The sequence below is a fragment of the Leucopleurus acutus genome (genome assembly GCF_964270905.1).
Source record: "Leucopleurus acutus genome assembly, chromosome: 19".
Classification (NCBI taxonomy): domain Eukaryota; kingdom Metazoa; phylum Chordata; class Mammalia; order Artiodactyla; family Delphinidae; genus Leucopleurus; species Leucopleurus acutus.
Genome location: NC_139161.1, coordinates 20479911 through 20500901, shown reverse-complemented (window position 1 = coordinate 20500901; position 20991 = coordinate 20479911). Strand labels below are relative to the sequence as shown.

General features: G+C 45.4%; 1 protein-coding gene across 1 annotated transcript in view; it reads left to right on the top strand.

The window, feature by feature from the left end:
• WIPF2 (WAS/WASL interacting protein family member 2) overlaps positions 1–16333 on the top strand; it is a 38807-nt gene extending 22474 nt beyond the window's left edge. Inside the window, exons 2-8 of the mRNA XM_082861019.1 lie at positions 672–803; positions 4875–5007; positions 5721–5837; positions 6190–6846; positions 14305–14514; positions 15860–15961; positions 16204–16333. Of these exons, the coding sequence (XP_082717145.1) occupies positions 741–803; positions 4875–5007; positions 5721–5837; positions 6190–6846; positions 14305–14514; positions 15860–15961; positions 16204–16244 (1323 nt within the window). The 5' untranslated portion in view covers positions 672–740 and the 3' untranslated portion in view covers positions 16245–16333. The remainder of the gene's footprint in view (positions 1–671; positions 804–4874; positions 5008–5720; positions 5838–6189; positions 6847–14304; positions 14515–15859; positions 15962–16203) is intronic.
• Positions 16334–20991: the final 4658 nt, after the last annotated feature.

The window sequence follows — 20991 nt, the reverse complement described above, 5'->3', positions numbered from 1 at the left end:
GCCAGAATAGTGAGAGGCCCATGTACCCCCCACCCAAAAAAAAAAAAAACAACTCAGTGGTTGCCAGGGGTTCAGGGGTGGGGGGCAGGGAGGGATGAACAGATACAGCATAAGAGATTTTTAGGACAGTGAAACGATTCTATATGATACGACATTGGTGGAGAGTTGTTATTATGCATTTGTCCAAACCCATGGAACGTACAACACCAAGAGTGAACCCTAATGTAAACTATGGATTTCGGGTGATAACGAGGTGTCAGTGTAGGTTCATCAATTGTGACAAATGTATCACTGCAGGGTATAGATAGTGGGGGACTCTGTGTGTGTGGTGGGGGACAGGGGTTTTAGGGGAACTCTGTACTTTCTGCTCAGTTTTGCTGTGAACCTAAAACTGCTCTAAGAAATAAAGTTTATTAATTTAAAAGGTTGTCAAAACAAAACAGAAGGATAATGTGCGACAGAGACCATATGTGGTTTACAAAGCCTAAAGTATTTTTTTATCTGGCCTTTTACAGAAGAGATTTACCGAGCCCTGGACTAGATTACAGTGTGACTAGGAGATGAGTGCCTAGTTTCTCTCTGGTGTCATGCTCAGTCCTCTGGTTCTCCTGGTACTCAGTGTGTCTCATGGCAAAGTTGTTCTCATGAATTTATTTCTGTTTCACTTGCAGGTATATGAGTGACCTAAAGCTGCAGATTAAAAAGGAAAGAGAGCAGTGCCAACTGCAAACAGGGCAAGGATGCCAATTCCTCCTCCCCCTCCACCACCCCCTGGTCCTCCTCCACCTCCCACTTCTAATCAGGTAGGTAGTCCATCCACCTGGCTATCTCAAGACCTGAATGGATACTTAGGGCTTCCTGGTATGAGACATAGTGTACTCAAAGACATGGGGTGTAGGAAGATGGAGAATAAATAAGTAAAGTCTGTCTTCCTCAATTCGTTCTGATTCCTGAGAAGTCCTCTTAGGACCATAATGGCTTGTCTTGGTTTTTTTATCCTGGTTCAGTCTAAATGGAGATTTGGGCAGGTGGCATCAGAGTAGGAACTAGTGTGTCTTCCCTAAAACTATTGTAGTATAAAGGTCAATGTGTCCTTTTTCTGCATCTTTGAGAAAAGGGATGGCAATTCCTAGTTGTTGTTTCTTGCTGCCATTTCATTTCCTTCTCTTCTACTCCAAATCAGTTCACTTTAAAGTCAAGTCCATCAGGTCTAAATGCCCCCATGCCCCATATCAAGAAAGAAAGGAGTTAATGGAATTAGGGGGAAGACTAAAGGTTCAGTAATGGGAAGAAAAAAAAGCAATGTCTGAGTTGTGATACCTGGAGTCACATGAGAAAGAAGGAAGGAACCTGGGTGCTTCATCGTGTGTGTGTGTGTATGTGTGTGTGTGGGGGGGTGTGTGTGTGGGTGGGTGTGTGTGTGGGTGGGTGTGTTGGGTGTGTTGGGTGTTTAACAGATGAGAAATTGTGCCCTGAAAGAGGAAAGGTGACTTAACCTAGCTAATTTGTTTCAGAACTAGGACAACAGTTCAGGTCTGCCAACTTCTGGTTTTTTTCCTGTAATTTTTGGGGTGTGGTGGGAGCTGAGGCTGGAGGTGTAGGTGGGGGGTTGGAGTTTTCTCTTGGTCATGATGGGGAGATGCTGAAGTCTCTTCAGCAGCAGGAGGAACCTGCTTGGGTTTATATTAGGAAAGTTACTCTTCACAGTGTGGACGGTAGGTTGGGAGTTGAGACTACAGACAGGGAGGTTGAGACTGGAGACAGAAGCCTGTGGCAATTGAAAATAAGAGTCTGGACTAAAGCAGTGAGGATGGAGAGTGGAGACAAGAGACAGTGACAGAGTAAAATCTTAAGAGTCTGATGACAGATGGAAGAGTGAAGAAGAGGAAGGAGATTTGAATGACTCTAGTTGGGGGATTGATTTTTTAATTTTTATTTATTTATTTATTTTTTGCGGTACGCGGGCCTCTCACTGTCGTGGCCTCTCCCGTTGCGGAGCACAGGCTCCGGACGCGCAGGCTCAGTGGCCATGGCTCACGGGCCTAGCCGCTCCGCGGCATGTGGATCTTCCCGGACCGGGGCACGAACCCGTGTCCCCTGCATCGGCAGGCGGACTCTCAACCACTGTGCCACCAGGGAAGCCCTGGGGGATTGATTGAATGCTGGTGCTATTTACAAGAGAAACAGGTTTGTGGAGGAGGATATGAGCTCAATTTTGGACATGCTTAGTAATATTTTTCTCTTTACAAAAGTAATATGTTCAAGAAATTTATGAACTGTGGTTAAGCAAAAAGGAGCAGTTACCCATAATCCAACCATTCATAACAGTTTTGTGTCTAGACTTCCCCTCCCTCCTTCTTCCTTTTGTATCTGTCTACCTTTTTAAAAATTATTTATTTATTTATTTATTTATGGCTGCATTGGGTCTTTGTTGCTGCGCACGGGCTTTCTCTAGTTGCAGTGAGCGGGGGCTACTCTTCCTTGCCGTGCGCAGGCTTCTCATTTTGGTGGCTTCTCTTGTTGTGGAGCATGGGCTCTAGGCACGTGGGCTTCAGTAACTGTGGCGCGTGGGCTCAGTAGTTGTGGTTCACGGGCTCTAGAATGCAGTCTCAGTAGTGTGGTGCACGGGCTTAGTTGCTCTGCAGCATGTGGGATCTTCCCAGGCCAGGACTCGAACCCGTGACCCCTGCATTGGCAGGCGGGTTCCTGACCACTGCGCCACCAGGGAAGCCCGTCTACCTTTTTTTTAAAAAAAGGCTGTTCTTTATATACATACTGATTTCTGATTGGCTCTTCTTCCTCATTAATACATCATGAATGGCTTGTCATGTCATTAAATGTTTAGTGATATCATTAAAAAATTCTTTACTAAAAATCCAGAAAAAACTAGAGAACACCAATAAACATAGAAAATGTTAATCTATAATTAACCTTTGTTAACATTTTGTATGTTTATTGTAGGAAAACTAGAAAATACAGATAAACATAAATAATTATTACCCCAGATTAACTTTTGCTAGTATCAGTGTATATCCTTCTAGAAATTTTCTGTATGTGTGTACCTTTTTATTCTTCACAATATAAGCTAGCTGCTACTTATTGAACTCTTACTATACACCAGGCACTGTGCTAAGCTCTTAAAAAGTGTTATCATTTAATTCTCAAAACTACCCTATGAGATAGGTCCTATTATGACTCCTGTAGAAAACTGGAATCATGTATATGTATTGTTCTATAATATTTTTTGCTTGATTGTGTCAGATATTTATTTCCATGAAAAGATGCTTACTTCTACATCCTTTAAGAGCTTAACTGGCATCCCACTGTATGATTATACCATTGTTGTTCTTTTCGGTTGAACTTTTAGATTACTTCTGCTTTATGCTATTATAAACTGTTTTTTGCTATTATTATCGTCTTTGTGCATGTCTCCAATTATTTTCTTAAAGTTAATTTCTGGAAGTAGAATTCTTGTGCTAGACTTTTACGAGGTGTTTGATACATAAATTACTTTCTAGAAAAATCATACCAATCTATCCTACCACAGGTAGTAGAAAAGAGTACCTGTTTTCCTGGATCCTTAAGATCACCATGGGGCAGCTTTTTATTCTATACATTGTTTTGAACATCTTCAGTGTGCCAGGCACTGTATAGGCAGTGGTCCCTGCCTTCACAAAGCTAGCAGTCTCTTTGTAATTTTAACCTTTACCAGTATCATAGGTAGATAATGATAGTTTTACACTACATTTTTTTTTATTATGGTTGTTTTTTTTCCATATTTGTTGGCTCTTTTGACTTCTTTTATGCAGTGTTGTTCATATCTTTTGCTTATTATCCTACTGATTTCTAAGTCATCTTTATATGTTAATGCTCTATAGATTTGGGCCACTACCTTTATTTCTATCATATGTTAACATTTGTCACTGACAATTTTTCTTCCAGTGTGTCATCTGCTTATTTACTTATATTCCTAAGTAAATAATTTGAAATAAGCAAATCTGTCGATCTTTTCCTGTATTTTGATTGTCTTGATTAGAAAGTCCTTCCCATTACCTATATTTTTGCATATAGTACTTCTGTGGTTTTATTTTTTTACACTTAAATTTTATAATTCAGCTAGAATTTATTTGAGAGTAAAGTGCTAAGGTAGGTATTTAACTTTATTATTTTTTTCTAAAAATTAACCACTTGTCGGACTTCCCTGGTGGTCCAGTGGTTAAGACTCCACGCTTCCGCTGCAGGGTGTGTGTGTGCGATCCCTGGTTGGGGAACTAAGATCCTACATGGCGCCTGGCATGGCCAAAAAACTTAACCACTTGTTATTAACACCTTGTATTTAATAATCTATCCTTTCTGCACTGAAGAAATATATTTTTATTATTTCTATATAGACCTGGGCCTGCTTTGTGGACTTCCTGTTTTGTTCCATTTATCTAGCTGTCTGTCCCTATGCTCCTGTTGTTGTTGGTCATAGGAATATTTCAGGATTTAAACAAGATAATGAAAGTAATGTGCTTATTATTAGCACAATGCCTGGGATATAGTGGGGGCTCAATAAACGTTTGCCTTGGTGGTGATGATACAAATAAAGTGTCCGGCACACAAGCCTGGCACATAGGTGCTCAGTAAGTATTGGTGCAGGCCTCCTGTCAGAAGCTTCTGAACAGGAGGAAGACCTATATCCTTCACAGAAGGTACAGCATGAGAGAAAGTTCTAAGGAGGAGGATAATGGACATTGATACTGTCGTTTGGCACATGTATCTTATTAGGTTAGACAGGCATCTCGTGGAATCCAGTTTGGCTTAAGGCATTTATCCCGAGCTTGTGATGAAGGGGATATTGAGGGTGAACTTATGTTTCCCTCTTCCTTCAGGCCAACACTGAGCTGCCCAAGCTGAGTAGAGATGAGCAGCGGGGTCGAGGTGCTCTCTTACAGGACATCTGCAAAGGGACCAGGCTGAAGAAGGTGACCAACGTTAATGATCGGAGCGCTCCCCTCCTCGAGAGTGAGTCTAAGCTTCATCTCCTAATGAACCACCGGGATCCCAGGATTGACTCGGGGACTAGGCTTGGCTGTCATTTTTATTGTTGGGTCGTAAGTGGGAGAGTTTTGTCTTGGCATGTTCTTTGGCTGTCTTCTCATCTGTTCATTTGAATACCTTAGAAATTGCTTTTTGACCTTTGAGAAGCATTCTCGGGATCTTAAGCCTCCCATCTCCTACTATAACTAGTGCTTGTTAGGGCATATCCTTGGCTTTTCTCTGAGAAGACCACCACAGTCCTAAAAACCTGTAAGCTGAAGCCAACGATGATTTTATAATTGCTACAAGTGTTCATTCTGAAAGGCCTCTGGGGGTTTTCTCACACCTGGGTCCCTGAGCCATTAAGCCCCCTCACCATCTGGGACTTGGAGAGGAAAACCTAGAGAACTCTGTTGAACAGGTCCTCATCCTGGTTACCACTCTGCCCTAAATAAAGGAAGATTGGCTCCTCGTTCCTTTTGTTTTCTCTCTTTCATCACAGCACAGAGTTTCATCCCCACACCTACATGAAGCTGTGGAGCAGAGAAGCCCAGCTTTCTATTTCAGTGGAAAGGCAAAAGCAATATCGGTTTGTTTGCAAATTAAAGCCCAGGTAGAGGAGGGGTTTCTCCTCAGGATTGACTTGGTCACCAGCCTCAGAGCATATGAAATGAAAATCCTAATGGTGTGCTTTCCAGAACCCAAAGGAAGCAGTGGTGGTTATGGCTCTGGAGCAGCTGCCCTGCAGCCCAAGGGAGGTCTCTTCCAAGGAGGAGTGCCCAAGCTCCGCCCTGTGGGAGCCAAGGACGGTTCAGGTATGTGATAAGTACTTTCTTAGGATGTTTCCCAAGCACGTTCGTTTCTGACTGGTCCCAGGTGGGCCCTCTGGGGTTGAGGAGTGTGGTAGAGATGGGAAGAAGGAGTGGGGGCAGGGCAGGGGTTATAAAGTAGAATAAAGCAAAAGCTGAGGGTAAATAAGAATGCATTCAGCTTGCATCAGTAGTGTTTGTTAATGGGCCCTGAGCCTGAAACCAGGTTAAAACCCAGAATCATACAGGTATTTGCCCTGCTGCCATGCAGGTTGCACTAAGGAGGCGGGGTGACGTGGAGATACCCAGCAACGTAGGTCCAGCTCTGTTGACCCAGTGCTGTCTGGTGTATTTGTAGAGAACCTAGCTGGCAAGCCAGCCCTACAAGTCCCCAGTTCGCGAGCTGCTGCCCCAAGGCCTCCGGGGTCTACAGCCAGCGGGCGCCCTCAGGATGATACAGACAGCAACCGAGCCTCACTCCCAGAACTGCCCCGGATGCAGAGACCCTCGTTACCGGACCTCTCTCGGCCTAATACCACCAGCAATACGGGCATGAAGCACAGCTCCTCCGCCCCTCCTCCGCCTCCCCCGGGGCGGCGTGCCAACGCCCCCCCTACGCCTCTGCCTGTGCACAGCAGCAAAGCCGCAGCCTACAACAGAGAGAAGCCCCTGCCACCCACACCTGGACAGCGGCTTCACCTTGGTCGAGAGGGACCTCCCGCTCCACCCCCAGTCAAGCCGCCTCCTTCCCCTGTGAATGTCAGAACAGGACCAGGTGGCCAGTCTCCAGCTCCTCCGCCTCCGCCTTACCGCCAGCCTCCCGGGGTCCCCAATGGACCCTCCAGTCCCACTAACGAGTCAGCCCCTGAGCTGCCACAGAGACACAATTCTTTGCATAGGAAGACACCAGGGCCTGTCAGAGGCCTAGCGCCTCCTCCACCCACCTCAGCCTCCCCTTCTTTACAGAGTAATAGGCCACCTCCCCCAGCCCGAGACCCTCCCAGTCGGGGAGCAGGTAAGTGCCTGGAAGCACCTGATTTTTCCTACCATACTGAGATTGAGTTTATCCTTCCTCTTCACCCTTTTCCCCAAAGCTCTCCTTCAGTGATTGAAGTGAACACTCATTCAACAGGTTTATTGAGTGCCTCTTTACGTGTCAGACTCTGTTGTTAGGAAAACAGCAGTAAATAAAAGAGACAAAAAATCCTGTTCTCCTGGACAGTTAACAAATTAATTAGAAAAAAATATATATATGTATATAAATACATAGTATATAGATGCTTTAGAAAAATGCAAAGCAGAGAAAGGGAATGGGATATACTGGAGTGGGGATGAGGTAACATTTTAAATTACAGGGGTGAGGGTAGAGTTGGGGTCAGGGAAGGCCTTACTGATAAAGTGACAGTGTGGCAAATACCTGAAGGAAGTGAGGGAGTACGCTACGCAGGCATTGAGGGCAGCAAATGCAAAGACCCTGAGACTGGGGACAGCAAGGAGACCATTGTGGCAAGACCAGGATGTGTGAGGGGAAGAGCGGCAGGATGTGGAGGTCAGAAAGCCAGATGCCACCGGAGGACACTGGAGGACTTTGTGAAAACTTTGGGTTTTACTCTGTGTGAGATGGGGAACCACTGGCGCGGCACGGGGGCTTGGAACACAGAAGTAGCTTTGATTTACCTTTTGAAAAGGCAGCTGACTCTGTTATTGAGAACCCACCGCAGGAGGACAAAGGGACCAATGGAGACCACTTAAGGGGCTAGTGCAATAATCTGAGTAGATGGATAGGATCACAGCAGGTTTGGGGGAAGGTGGGTGTTCAGTTTTGGATGTCAAGTTTGAGGTGCCTGTTAGACATCCAAGAGGAAATAACCAATTGTCGATTGACTCTCAGACTCTGAAGTTCAGGGGAGTGGTCTGGGCTAGAGAGAGAAATTTGAAGGATATTGAGAACCACATGCTGGGGTGAGATCACCTGGGGCGTGAGTATAGAGAAGAGGAGAGGTCCGAGGCCTGAGGCCTTCCTACATTGACAGGTGAGAGTGATAAGAGTACTAAGCAGAGAAAACTGAGAAAGAGCCTCTAGTGAGGAAGAAAGGAGGAATGCCAAGAGAGTAATGGAGAAAGTCCAGGATAGAGTGAGTGAGCAGCTGTGGCCTGTGCTGCAGGTGGGTCAGGTAAGTTGACGACTGAGAATGACATTGGTCTCAGCAACGTGGGAGTCATTTTGGGGACCCCCAAACTACCCTTCTAAGTAGTTTCAGTGGAGTGCTGGAGGGAGCGTGAGGGTGAAAGTCTAATCGGGGTGGGTTCAAGCATGCCGGAATAGGAGAGGACTTGATGAAGATAGCAATAGAGAAACTCTAGGGAGTTTGCTGTAAAGGGGAATGGGGGGTACAGGTATGTGGAATGGTTGCTGGAGGAGGATAAGAGATTGAAGGTTGGTTCCCCCCGCCCCACCCCACCCAAGACGGGAAATATTTCAGCATCTGTTTGTGCGCTGATGGAATGATCCAGTAGAGAGGAGGAAATTGCCTGGATAGTGTCCTTGGGGAGGCAAGAAGGAATGGAACCTGATCCACAGGTCAAGGGCTGGCCTTAGATAAGAACACAGTTCTTTGTGGTAACAGGAGGGAAGGCAGAGCATATAGGCAAAGAAGCAAGTAGGTAGGTGGGTGTAGTGGTAGGAGCATGTGGAAAGTTTCTTCTAAAACTCTTTTTAAATAAATGTATTTATTTATTTATTTATGGCTGCGTTGGGTCTTCATTGCTGCGCGCGGGCTTTTCTCTAGTTGCATGGAGCGGGGTCTACTGTTCCTTGTGGTGCGCGGGCTTCTCATTGCAGTGGCTTCTCTTGTTGCGGAGCACGGGCTCTAGGCGCATGGGCTTCAGTAGTTGTGGCACACAGGCTCAGTAGTTGTGGCTCACGGGCTCTAGAGCGCAGGCTCAGTAGTTGTGGCGCATGGGCTTAGTTGTTTCGCAGCATGTGGAATCTTCCCAGCCTGGGGCTTGAACTCGTGTCCCCTGCATTGGCAGGCAGATTCTTAACAACTGTGCCACCAGGGAAGCCCTTTTCTTTTTGCTTCTATATTCTGGGTGAAATTGAAAGCAAGAACATATGCTGTGAATGAGGGTAAGGAAATAGAGGGAGATTTGAGGAGAGAGGAAAGAGGGCACAAAATGGCCATCTGGGCATGCAGGAGAATGAGTGGAGGAGAGAAGTGTGCTAGGATGACCAGCATCACGGAAGGCCCGCTCGAGCTTAGGGGCCACACATTTCAAGTGAGATTGATCAGCACGGTGTGTGTTCAGCTGTGCCTGTGCAGGTACTGAGTTGGAGCAGAGTTGTATTTAACCAGGTTAGTGGTTTTTAGGCATGTGTGACTGTAATGGAGAGCAGGGCAAGGGAGTTAAGGGTGTGTGTAAGGAAGTGCTTGTAACAAGGGACCATGGTCCTGAACTGGGTAAGGAGGGGATTAAGGAACCTTCAAAAAGGTGGGAGAGGTTGTGTCATCTTACAAAATAGCCTGACTGAAAAGTAGAGAGTGAACGAGACCATGCTGGGGCCTTCTCAGACCTAGGAATTTTGGCTCCTGCATTCTCTTGTTTCATTGGGCTTTGAGCCGCAGCCTCCACAAATGGCTTTTGAACTTTGATTTTAAACAGTCGCCGCAGGTATAGATGAGATCATCAATTAAGCAGGTGTGTCATCAGGAAGTATGTATTAAAGGCCCGTTAACTGGTTCTGCTGCTTGATTAAGTACAGAGACTTGTATTCTAGGAGCTGGCAGTAGCATCAGGCGGTCACACAGGAGCCAGGTACATGGCCGACCCTGTATCTCCCTGGCTTCAGCCATAAGGATATAGTCCTTATGTGACCTTTGACTCTACAAAGTTTAGGTTAAAAAGAAAATTTTTTTTTTAACTTAGGGATTTTTTAAAATGACCCTTTATCTGAGCAGAGCCCATATCTTTCGGAAGCCAACCAGGAATAGAAGCAGAGAAAAATGTAATTTCTGTGGGTTGAACTGAGTTGTTTTAAATGTCTGCAGACTTCTTGCTTCCCACTTCTCAGTTCTTTTTTTGTGATTTCTTTAGAAAAATGTGAAGTTATGAGCCTTGTTCTTCTGTCTACTAGCCATCACCAACTTCGAGGCCTGACATAGGCCTCAGCCTGCTTTCTGTATCAGTAACCAGAGCAGCAGTTCTCAAGAGTGACACTCTGAAAAAAAATTGAGATATTTTAGTCAGAGATCTTTCGAGTATTGGCTCCACTTGTTTTGTGACATTGGGCAGATCACTCTGATTCTCTGAGTTTGTTTCCTCATCTGTAAAATGGTGTTCACAGTACTTTTCAGAGATGGTTATAAATAAAAGGATGTGTAAAAGTGCTTTATAAACTGTGGTGTGCTGACGAATTTAGTGGTTTTATGCAAAGGACTTCTAGGCAGTTTTCATGGACTTATCTCTATTAATAAATCATATGGTGTGATAACATGGGATAATTTACTTGTGTTTCTTTATGAATTATTTACATTTGAATGAGTATGTAGTCTTTTACTCTCCCCGGGGTGCTCAGAGACCAAAAAGTCCCTTATTGTCCATAGCATTTGTTTTCTGAATTTTTCCTTTGCAGAGTAAAACACTATTTTAAAAAATATGTATACATTTATTTATTTATTTTATTTTGGCTGTGCCGGGTCTTAGTTGCGGCATGAGGGATCTAGTTCCTTGACCAGAGATCAAACCCAGTCCCCCTGCATTGGGAGCATGGAGTCTTAACCACTGGACCACCAGGGAAGTCCCTAAAACACTATTTTTTTAAGGGAATTTTTTTCTTTTTAAAAGAATCGAGAATGGAGTGGGAGGTTAGATTTAGCAGATGTAAGTGATTATATATAGAATGAATAAACAACAAGGTCCTACTGTATAGCACAGTGAACTATATTCAGTATCTTATGATAAACCATAATGGAAAACAATATAAAAAAAGAATATGTATAACTGAATCACTTTGCTATATAGCAGAAAGTAGCACAACACTGTAAATCAACTATACTTCAGTTAAAAAAAAATAACATCATGCTTTCTTTAATACGGGTTTATCTTGGATTACAAAAGTCAGTCTTCCTACCCCAGGGTTTCTTTTGCTCGCTGCTTGTTTCTTGGGGTCCTTGGGTTCTGGCTCTGTCACTTGAAAGTCTTGAAACTGGATGTGACAAAGAGCTCAGAAACTTCTTAGAGATGGCAGAATCTGGTCAGGATGACCGGCCCTGAGGGAGGGTGCTGAGGGAGCCAAGCAGGTAGCCCTTGGTCCTGCTCCGTTTTGCCCATCCAGGTTGGCCCTCATCACTGCCTCCTGCTCAGAGTCTAGCTGGTGTCCTTTTGAGCCTGACCCACCATCTACCTTACTCTCCCTGACCCCGTTCTCGCAGTAGATGCAGACTCTCAGGGCCCTGAGAAATCTGAGTCTTAGGGAAATATTTTGAGGATGACCTGAAAGAGCTTCAGTTTGGGCAGATTTGGAATGAAAACAGGGTTCAGAGATCTGCTGGGAGGAGTTAAAGAGATTTCTCTTTAATTATGGCCCCTAATGGCCCCGTCCATACTTATACAGACCTTGGAGAGTGAGGGAGAGTTGACATTCTGAGTGTGTTTTATGGGAAGCTAAAACTAACATTTACTGGGCCTACAGTGCCAGACTTCTTGTCTCTAAGCATCATCCCAGGGTCTGCCCTGGTAGTCCAGTGGTTAGGACTCCACGCTCCCAGTGCAGGGGGCTCAGATTCTATCCCTGGTCAGGGAAATAGATCCCTCATGGCACAACTAAGAGTCTGCATGCCACAACTATAAGATCCCACACGCCACAACGAAGATCCCTCATGCTGCAACTAAAGACCCGGTGCAGCCAAATAAATATTTAAAAAAAACAAAAACAATAACAAAATCGTCCCATTACTGTTTCATTCTTAACTGTGGTTACTCTATAGAAATTCTGACAGTAATTCAGGAAGAATGATATACACTCTTATTACTAAGACAGTGTTGGCTGTTAAGCCAGGTAGTCTCCATGTACTGTTTGGTAACATGGCCCAGGTACCAAAAGACACATTTCCATCTCACTGGGTTATACATTTGTTCGGGAGATATTTAATACTTGAGGTTGTTGTGAAAAGCATTGTGTAGCAGTTTTCTTACTATGGAAGAGCAGACGTATGCTGGGTCTGTTAGATCTGTGTCCTTAGACAAACAGCTTGAGTCCCAGTTTCCTCATTTGTGAAATGGGGATAATGCCTCATACTTGTGCAGGGGTGGCTACAAGAATTTTTAAAGATTTAATACATAGAAAGTGCCCAGGACAGTGCCTGGAACATGATGGATATCAAATAAATGGTAGCTGCTGTTATTGTTAGTGCAAAGCATAGAAATAATCTAACTTAAACACATTCGAACCTATTCCAGTGTTGTCCAGCATGCTTTTTATTTATTTATTTATTTATTGGCTGCATTGGGTCTTCATTGCTGCACGCAGGATTTCTCTTAGTTGTGGCGAGCAGCGGCTACTCTTCGTTGCGGTGCTCGGGCTTCTCATCACAGTGGCTTCTGTTGTTGTGGAGCACAGGCTCTAGGTGTGCGGACTTCAGTAGTTGTGGTGCGTGAGCTCAGTAGTTGTGGCTCGCGGGCTCTAGAGCACAGGCTCAGTAGTTGTGGCACATGGGCTTAGTTGCTCCGCGGCATGTGGGATCTTCCTGGACCAGGGATTGAACCTGTGTCCCCTGCATTGGCAGGTGGATTCTTAACCACTATGCCACCAGGGAAGTCCCCCAACATGCTCTTATTTTTTTATTTATTTTATTTTTGGTTGCATTGGGTCTTCGTTGCTGTGCGTGGGCTTTCTCTAGTTGCAGCGAGCGAGGGCTACTCTTCGTTGCAGTGCACGGGCTTCTTATTGCAGTGGCTTCTCTTGTTGCAGAGCACAGGCTCTAGGCACGCACGCTCCATAGTTGTGGCTCGCGGGCTCTAGAGCGCAGGCTCATAGTTGTGGCACCCGGGCTTAGTTGCTCCGCGGCATGTGGGATCTCTCCCCGGACCAGGGCTTGAACCCGTGTCCCCTGCATTGGCAGGCAGATTCTTAACCACTGCGCCAGCAGGGAATTCCCCCCAACATGCTTTTGACATTACCTTATGCTTGGTGGCAAATTTTGTCTTTTAAGGTGAATTTGATTTTCGAAAATGGCCAAAAATCAGAGTCAGACGTAGGTATGAATTTTTTTGTTGGTGGTGCAACCTCAGAAATGAGAAGTGACCATCATATGATAATATTTATGGATCTGTCTGGCAACCTGGGTTTGGAGGCAATTCCAAAAGAGGTGTTCCCTATTTTTTTTGAGCAATGAGCCTATCATTGGAAATGTATAACTTCTGCAGATGAAATTATTATACATAATTTGAAAATCACTCATTTTAGTCTGTACTGCTAAGTGCTAGAATAAGTGACATAGCCTGTAAATGCTGTGGGAGAGCAAAGGAGGGAATCAGATTAGAGTGGATTGCTTTGGAAAAGCCTTGAGAAGATGGGACTTGAGTTGAACCTTAAAGAAAAGTAGGATTTGATAGTAAGGGATGAGGGGTGGTATTTCTGAGTATTGTGGGGGAGTCACAAGAGTAAAGCATATGTAATTTGGTTTATTTAGCACTTATTGATTGAAGACCTACCATGTGCTGAGCTTGGGAACTCAGATGAATGGACACTGCTCTGACTTTAAGAAATATACAGTACCCTCGGGAAGAAGCACGTGTAAAAAACATAGTAGTGGTAGAGAGAGACAGAGTCAACAGAGCAGTACAGAAGAGTGGTACCTAATCCAGTGTAGGGATCAAGGAAGAAAAGAAGGTGCAATCAGGCTGACTGATGTGGTGGGTTACTGTGTAAGAAAGGAAAATGATTGGGTAAGACCCAGGCAGTGTGGAAGCTAAGGATTTGAAACTTTATGATATGGGAAATGCAAAGCCCTTGGAAAAGTTTGAGCTAGTGTTTTGGGGAGATTAGTGAGTTGGTGGTATGCAGAATGGATTGAAAGGCTAAGAGATTAGAAGCAAGGAAAACATTTGAGAGGCTTTTTGCAGTAGAACAAGATAAAAATGAGAAAGCCCTGACTTAGAATTGTGGAGGAAGGCATGCGAAAGCAGAGAAAAAAATCATCGAGGATAAGTGGAATTCTTGACTGACTTGTCTTGGGAAATGAAAAAGGGTCATAAATTTATTCTGAACTTTGGTATCCAGAAGAATGGTGATGTTGTTAAAGAAATAGGGATGAGGGGAGGGTGAATATGATATTTAACATGCTGTCCAGTGGTTCACAGGGTCTGGTTCTTTGGGAAAGCACCGAGCACTCTTTTGGCCCATGTCTCTCCAATCCCTCCGTCCATCGCCATCTCTACATCCAAACCTAACTGCTTTGAACTTTAATTGCAGCTCCTCCACCCCCGCCACCCATGATCCGAAATGGTGCCAGGGATGCCCCCCCTCCCCCCCCACCGTACCGAATGCATGGGTCAGAACCCCTGAGCCGAGGAAGGCCCCCACCTCCACCCTCAAGGACGCCAGCTGGGCCCCCCCCGCCGCCTCCACCACCCCTGAGGAATGGCCACAGAGATTCTATTACCACTGTCCGATCTTTCTTGGGTGAGTAGCTAGCTGTTTTAGTCTCATAGTTTCTGTGGTGACTTCACTAATTCCAGTGGCCGCTGCAGAGTGGGAGTGGTCACTTGGTGTCCTCTGTTCACTGCAATTCCTCTTCTGACCTTCCCTCAGACTTCTGGGTCCATCCATGGACATCCCTTTCCTTAGGCAAATTCTAGGCACGATTCCTTTGGAATAGATGGAAGTAAGATCAGCAGGTGTTGTGCTAACTCTAAAGCCAATCTCTTGCTCCCCAAGGCTCATTATTTGTGGTTAGCTTTTAGGTCAGAGACTGTATCCTCTTCAGGATTATTGAGACAGGAATTACGTATCCTCCTAGGAAGAAGAGCTCCTTTCTGGACCTTTGAAAACAAAACAACACTGTGTACACAACTTTTATCTAGTAATCCAAAGCCACTGACTAGTTGTGTTACTTTGAAGAAGTCACTTCATTTTTTTGGACCTCACTTCCCTTATCTATGAAACAAGGAGACTGACTAGCTCAAGAGTGTATCAGATTAACTTTTCCAAGGTTATAAATGACTCCACCTAAGAGATTCTAATTCATTAGGTCTGGGATGGAGCACCAAGTAAAGATTGTCCATCAGGTATTGTTAGACCCTCTGTTGAGGAAGTCTGGAAGGATCTGCACAGTCCCTTGTAGCCTGAACACTGTAGATTCTTTAATGGCTGACTCTTCTCTGGCCCTGCTCTAGTCTGTTCCTGTTAAGTGGACCAGTATTTTTGCTTGGAGGATATGCCCTTTGGAATGTGATCGAGCCACACCCATAGAACATTTGAGCCTTCTTGTAGAGGGGCCATGGAAAGTGGGAGTGGGAGCCATGACATGGCCATCCCGACTGTGTTGCAGAGCTCAATGAGGGGAGCCTGGGCCAGAAGGGAATTTTCTGGTCAGATCGTTCCCTAGCTGGTGGCATATAGTCCCGTTTTAGATTAATTTCTGCCAATTTGTGGATTTAGTTCAGTTGGTTTCCCATGGTGATAGTCTCTAACATGACTATGTTACTGAAAGAACCATATTTCCTTCTCCTGCCATGCAAACAGCTGGGCTCCTTTCCCGGTATGTGCCTGGTTTGGGGTGGAAAGATTTAAAGAACCAGTTCAAAGACTCATTCCTTAACGTAAAGAGCCTTTGAACACACTGTGCGTACAAGGTGCAGAGAGTAATGCTGTTGCTGCCCTCACGAACCTTGCTTTAGTGGGCAAGGCAGGCCCTCATGGTACATCAGGAAGCCCGGGAGACTAGTATGGGGAGAGTCAGAAGTGGCAGAGAGGTGTGTGGGAGCACGAGGAAGGGCGATATGAATTAATATTGTTCCTTTTGCAGATGATTTTGAGTCAAAGTATTCTTTCCATCCAGTAGAAGACTTTCCTGCTCCAGAAGAGTATAAACACTTTCAGAGAATATATCCCAGCAAAACAAACCGAGGTGAGAGAAGAGAATCATGGAAGGTCTTCCATAATTGCATAGGCTGTAGAATTGGTGTGTGCTTTTCTTAGCTTAAAATTTGCTTCTCCTTGTCTGCATTTTCTTAAACAGACAACGAAGCCTTGTCCCAGATTTTAAAGGTTAGCTTGAAGAGCCTGTCTGTCTCTCATTTTAGGAATGTTTGAGTTATTCAGGGTCTGGTGGGTGACCTTGCGTATGTGGTTTTTATTTATTTTTTTCAGCTGCCCGTGGAGCCCCACCTCTGCCACCCATTCTCAGGTGAAGCCTGGCTTGGTCCTGTTCCTCAGGAAAAGGATGGACCCTCTCCTCTTCTCAGATGGTCCCTTCCATTCTCCCTGAAACCTGCATGACAGCTCCTAACGTGTTTCTCCAGTGCAACCAACCTCGAGACTCCAAGCGTCCACCCAGCTCACCTCCATCTATGCATCTCGTCTCTGGACTTGGTGACCGGACTCTTTATATTGACAGTAGGGTCTCAAACCCTGCATCCATCCCTCCTCTTGCAAGCCCTGCTGGCCAGATGAGGAGAAAGATTCCATGTCTCCTGCTTTCCTCTGGGGAAAGGTGCCTTGTTGTGATGAATGAACTCATTGTCGGGGCGGGGTGGAGGATGGTACTCCTACCTTCTCCTACCCACTGTGGGGGGAGCTTGGTGGGTATATTATATTTCATCATTTTAGGAGGCTGGCATGGCCAGGACTTCTGGGGGTGGGCATTTTTAGTGAAATGGGAAAGGAGTTTGCAGAGAAGTGATCTGTTTTAAAGGTCAAGTTTAGAGCATGGGCAAGGAAGTGGGTCTGCTTTATTTTTAGGGGTATTTTGGCTTTGCCCTCACCCCACCCCACGCTTATACCCAGAAATAGGTTGGATATAAACACTAAATACTAATCAGTTGAACTAAACATCTAATAAAAAGAGAGGGTGAAGTAAACTGGGGGTCCTTTTAGAGCTAGTCAGTTCCTCTGCGTCACAGGGACCAGGAGCCATGTGAGCCCTCTGGGGCTCCCTGCTCCATTTCTTCAGGTGCTGAGGCTGAGGGATGTTCTTCCTCCTCTCACCACCTATCCCCTCAAGAGAAAAGTCCCTTTCATTCATTCATTATGGATTCAGAAACCCCCAAAACCTCTAGTGAGAGGTAGGAAGATAGGACCTTGGCCTTGGCCTTAACCTTGGCCTTGAGGCTGCCTCAGTCTTCTCTACTTGGCCCTGAAGGCCACTGGCCCTTTCATCCCTGTTCAGAAACTTCAGCCCCTGATGGGTGCTCCAGGATGACGAAGAAGGGAAGGGTGAAGCACTTTGTGGAAGGGACCAGCTCTGCGGGCTGTGAATGGCTTTAACTGAGGCCCACTCGTTGTGAAGTTCATAGCCCGTCTGAGTAAGCAGGCTCTTCCTGTTCCCTTCTGCACCATTCAACCCCAAGACTGCAGGGGTTAGCACAGCAGAGTAGAGAAGGGTGAGGAAGCTTATGGGGGTAGTCAAAGATTCCTCTGCCAAAAGCACAAGGACTTTGGTGCGGTGTGCCTCAGTCCAGTTGATCTTCCCTGGCAGCCAGCAATATGTTGTTTCGTCTTCCAGGTCCTAGTTAAAGAGCACAGAGAAAATGGAGGTTCCCAGTCTAGGTAGGAACTGAGCTTGGATCGTGGTGCAGGGACTTCCCCTTCTCCAACAGCATGATGGAGCTCCTGGGCTCCACATCCAGCTGGTTTGGTTTGCTAAAGCTCTTGTCAAGTGCAGAGGCTGCTCAAAGCTTGAAGTGAGAGCAAAGGAGCTTTCATCAGATACATCACAGGCTTAAACTGCCCTAGGGACCTTTCCTATCTGTTGGATCACAGACGAAGGATCTGTACATGGTGCCCAGTGAAACCCAAGTGCTCCCAGTGCTAGATGAGAGAGCTCTCAACTTGGGTTATTTATCTGGGGTCTGCGATCCTTTGCCATCCCCTGGACCATATTGACTGTTGGGGCAAACCATGATTAGGTCTGTGACCACGCTTTTTCTAATCATTCTTTATTTATCATTCTTATTTTCAAACCTGTTAGCAGTTACCTCCCAGCAGTATCCCCCCAGCATCCTGAAGCCAGTGGAGCTTAGAGAGAGGATGCTAGTGGAGGGAAAAGGACAAAGTACAAGACTTGATACTGCAGCAGAGTTCCAGGGTAGATGCTGACCCCAGTTACTGAACTTGGACTGTGAAGTCTTCCCATTTATTTTTGAAATGGGAGTTGATGCCTTTTGTTCAATGTTATCAAAGCGTATCTCTTTTCCCCTCACTCCTCAAACATAGAGCATCGAAATGAGCATCACACGTAAAAGCCAAACCCCAGCTTTTCACTGGGGCTACTGTCTTCCTCCCGTATGACCTGCTGCCCCTCATATTCCCCAGCATTTGGACTGTGTCACGTGGGTATTGACTGTATTTGCATTTTCTTGGCCTCATGGAAAAAGGCCTGGGACTAGATCTAGTCAGATGGATTTTCTTCTCCAGAGCATGTTGATGACACAGTACCTATTTAAATGTCTTTGCCTTATACCCTATTTGGTCCCTGTGTTAATAACAGATTTATTATCATGTATATTTACTATTGATGAATGGGAATGTGAGCCTCATGGTTACTGATCTATTTTGTATGCTGTAAAAAGCTTGTAATATAGGTTTGAGGTGGGCTGGCTACAAGAGCACTAAAACTTCTCACCTTTTAAACTGCTCTTTTTATCCGCTTGTGGGAATGTCATCTCTTCAGTGGAAGATTGGGTGGTCTCATGTTGAGGCTGTTGCCCAGCCCCATTAACCCCCTTATCCCTTCCCAGAAGGAGGAGACATTGCCCAACTAGGCATCAAAGAAGCTGTGTTAAAAGCCCTCGTGTGGGTTTGGTTTTATGATGTTCTTCTCAGGTGGGAAAAACTTCATAGTTGTTTCTTACCACCCTTTCTGGGAAGCAGGCCAGTGGTCTGCAGGTTTTTAAATGAGCTAGATGCCCCTCTCCCCGTCTCCTCTGGTCCCCAGACCTGGATCGCAGCACTGTGGTGCTCCAGGTGTGGTTTGCTCTATCGTGGGGGTTTCCTCCAGCTGCAGAGGCCCAGCGTTTTCCCAGCTGGGCCCGCAGAGTGAGAGCACTTAGGGGCTATCCCACCCAACAGACAAGAGGCTCCTGTCTCCAAAACTTCATCCCAGCCCTCTGAACTGGCAAAGGCAAGGAGACTAGCCACTGACCATTGCCCTGGGGGCATCCCCTCACCCCATAGCTTCCCCTCTTGAAACCTAAATTTACCTCCAGGGAGAGGTGAGATAAAATTGTAAATAGACTTGCTACAGAGCAACTCAGGGTTGGGGTGTGTTTTAATTCTCCTGATCACTTGAAATAATCTGTAGGCTGAGTGCTTATGGGAGTGGGGGTGAAGTGTGACTCCAGGGTCCTTCCCTTCTGCAGAGCTCTGGGGGTGGAGTAGAGGGCATCTGAGGCCCTTTGGTGGCACTACACTGAGCTGTCTGTTCTGGAAACCCAACCTGCAATCAACTGCAAATCAGATTCCTCACATTCCAGTTGTAGTCTTTCTTTCCCTGTTGAATCTCAGTCCCTGGCTGTACGTGGTCAAGGTGGCTTTCTGTGAGCCACCCTACTTTAGGGAATGGGAGGCATTACAACTCTGCCTTTGAGACTCGTCTCTTAAAAGCAAAGTGAAGCAAAACTACAACCACCTTCAAAACACATACAGAAAAAAAAAGGATAATTTTAACCAAAGGAAGGGTTTGGTTCCATTCAACTCCACATTCATGGTGCCTTTACTTGTGTTAGATTTCTGTGCTTTCTTCCTCTCTCCCTCTTTGAAGCAATTAAAATCTTCCTTGATAACTGCTGTTTCCTTCTTTCTCCTCTTGTCTGACAACTTAGTGGGTTCCCTCTCCAATGGTCTTAAATCTCATTCCACTGGTGGCAGCGGGGCCGAGCCTTCTCTTCTCACGTCTAACCCTTGTCCTTTTCCACGGCGACCAGCATGGGAGCCATCGTCAACACTGAATAAAAGACTAGAGTGACGTGCGTGAAGAGTGTATGTATGTATGTGTGCGTCCATCTTTGTCTGCATGTGGATTGGTTTCTTTTCTTCTAAAAAATAATTTATTGTATGATTTATTTTGGAGTTGTTTCTGATTACGGGGCTCCCTCTCCCAATTAGCATTGATTTCTTTACCCCCTTCTACAGTGTATAATCCAGTCTCAGGTTGGATTCTTTGGTACATTTCTTTCTTCTGGATGCCGTGCAGTTTAATTAAACCTTGCTTAAAAACAAAAGCAAAAAACCTGAAAACTGTGTAGTCTTGTCTGGAATACCACCACAAGTGGTGGCATAGAAGAGAGAAAATCTGTTGCCTCCGGTTAGGGTACTGGTTTGACTCCAAATCCTCTGAGAAAGTAGAAATACTAACTTGGGCAGAAGCATCTGCAGCTTCCTCGGAGTTTTCTCTCCTCCCCTCCTGCTGTGTTTTGAAAGTCACAGTTCCAGTTAGCCAGGCTGACTGGGTGATTCTGATAGAGTTGGTCATTATTTATATTTGCCACCTAACTCCCCTTTGCCCATGATTCCAGGGAACTCAGGAGACCCCCTGGCCTTGTGTCCTTTCCTTATATCCCTAATGCTTCTTTCCACCTGTGTGTGTGCTAGATTCTCACACTGAAGTGTGAAGAAAAGGTGAGGGCAGAACACGCAGACTGTGTCTGTTTTTATGTGGGTGTTGCCTTTTTTTCTTCACTGCTTAAGTTGAAATCTTAGCTGGCTTTCTTGAACTTTGACTATAGGTGTCAGAATTGAACCAGACATTCTCTGCTTATTGTGGTCAGCTGACGTAATCACCACTAAGATTTAATGAGCTTAATCTACACTTTCATCACTAGCAAAGGTCTTGAAATTATTTCCCGTACTGGTTCATAATAGGTGTGTGTATGAGCCACTCTCACACAGTTTGATATAAAAACCTATGAGGGTGCGGGAGCGAGGGGAAAAAAGGGCCTC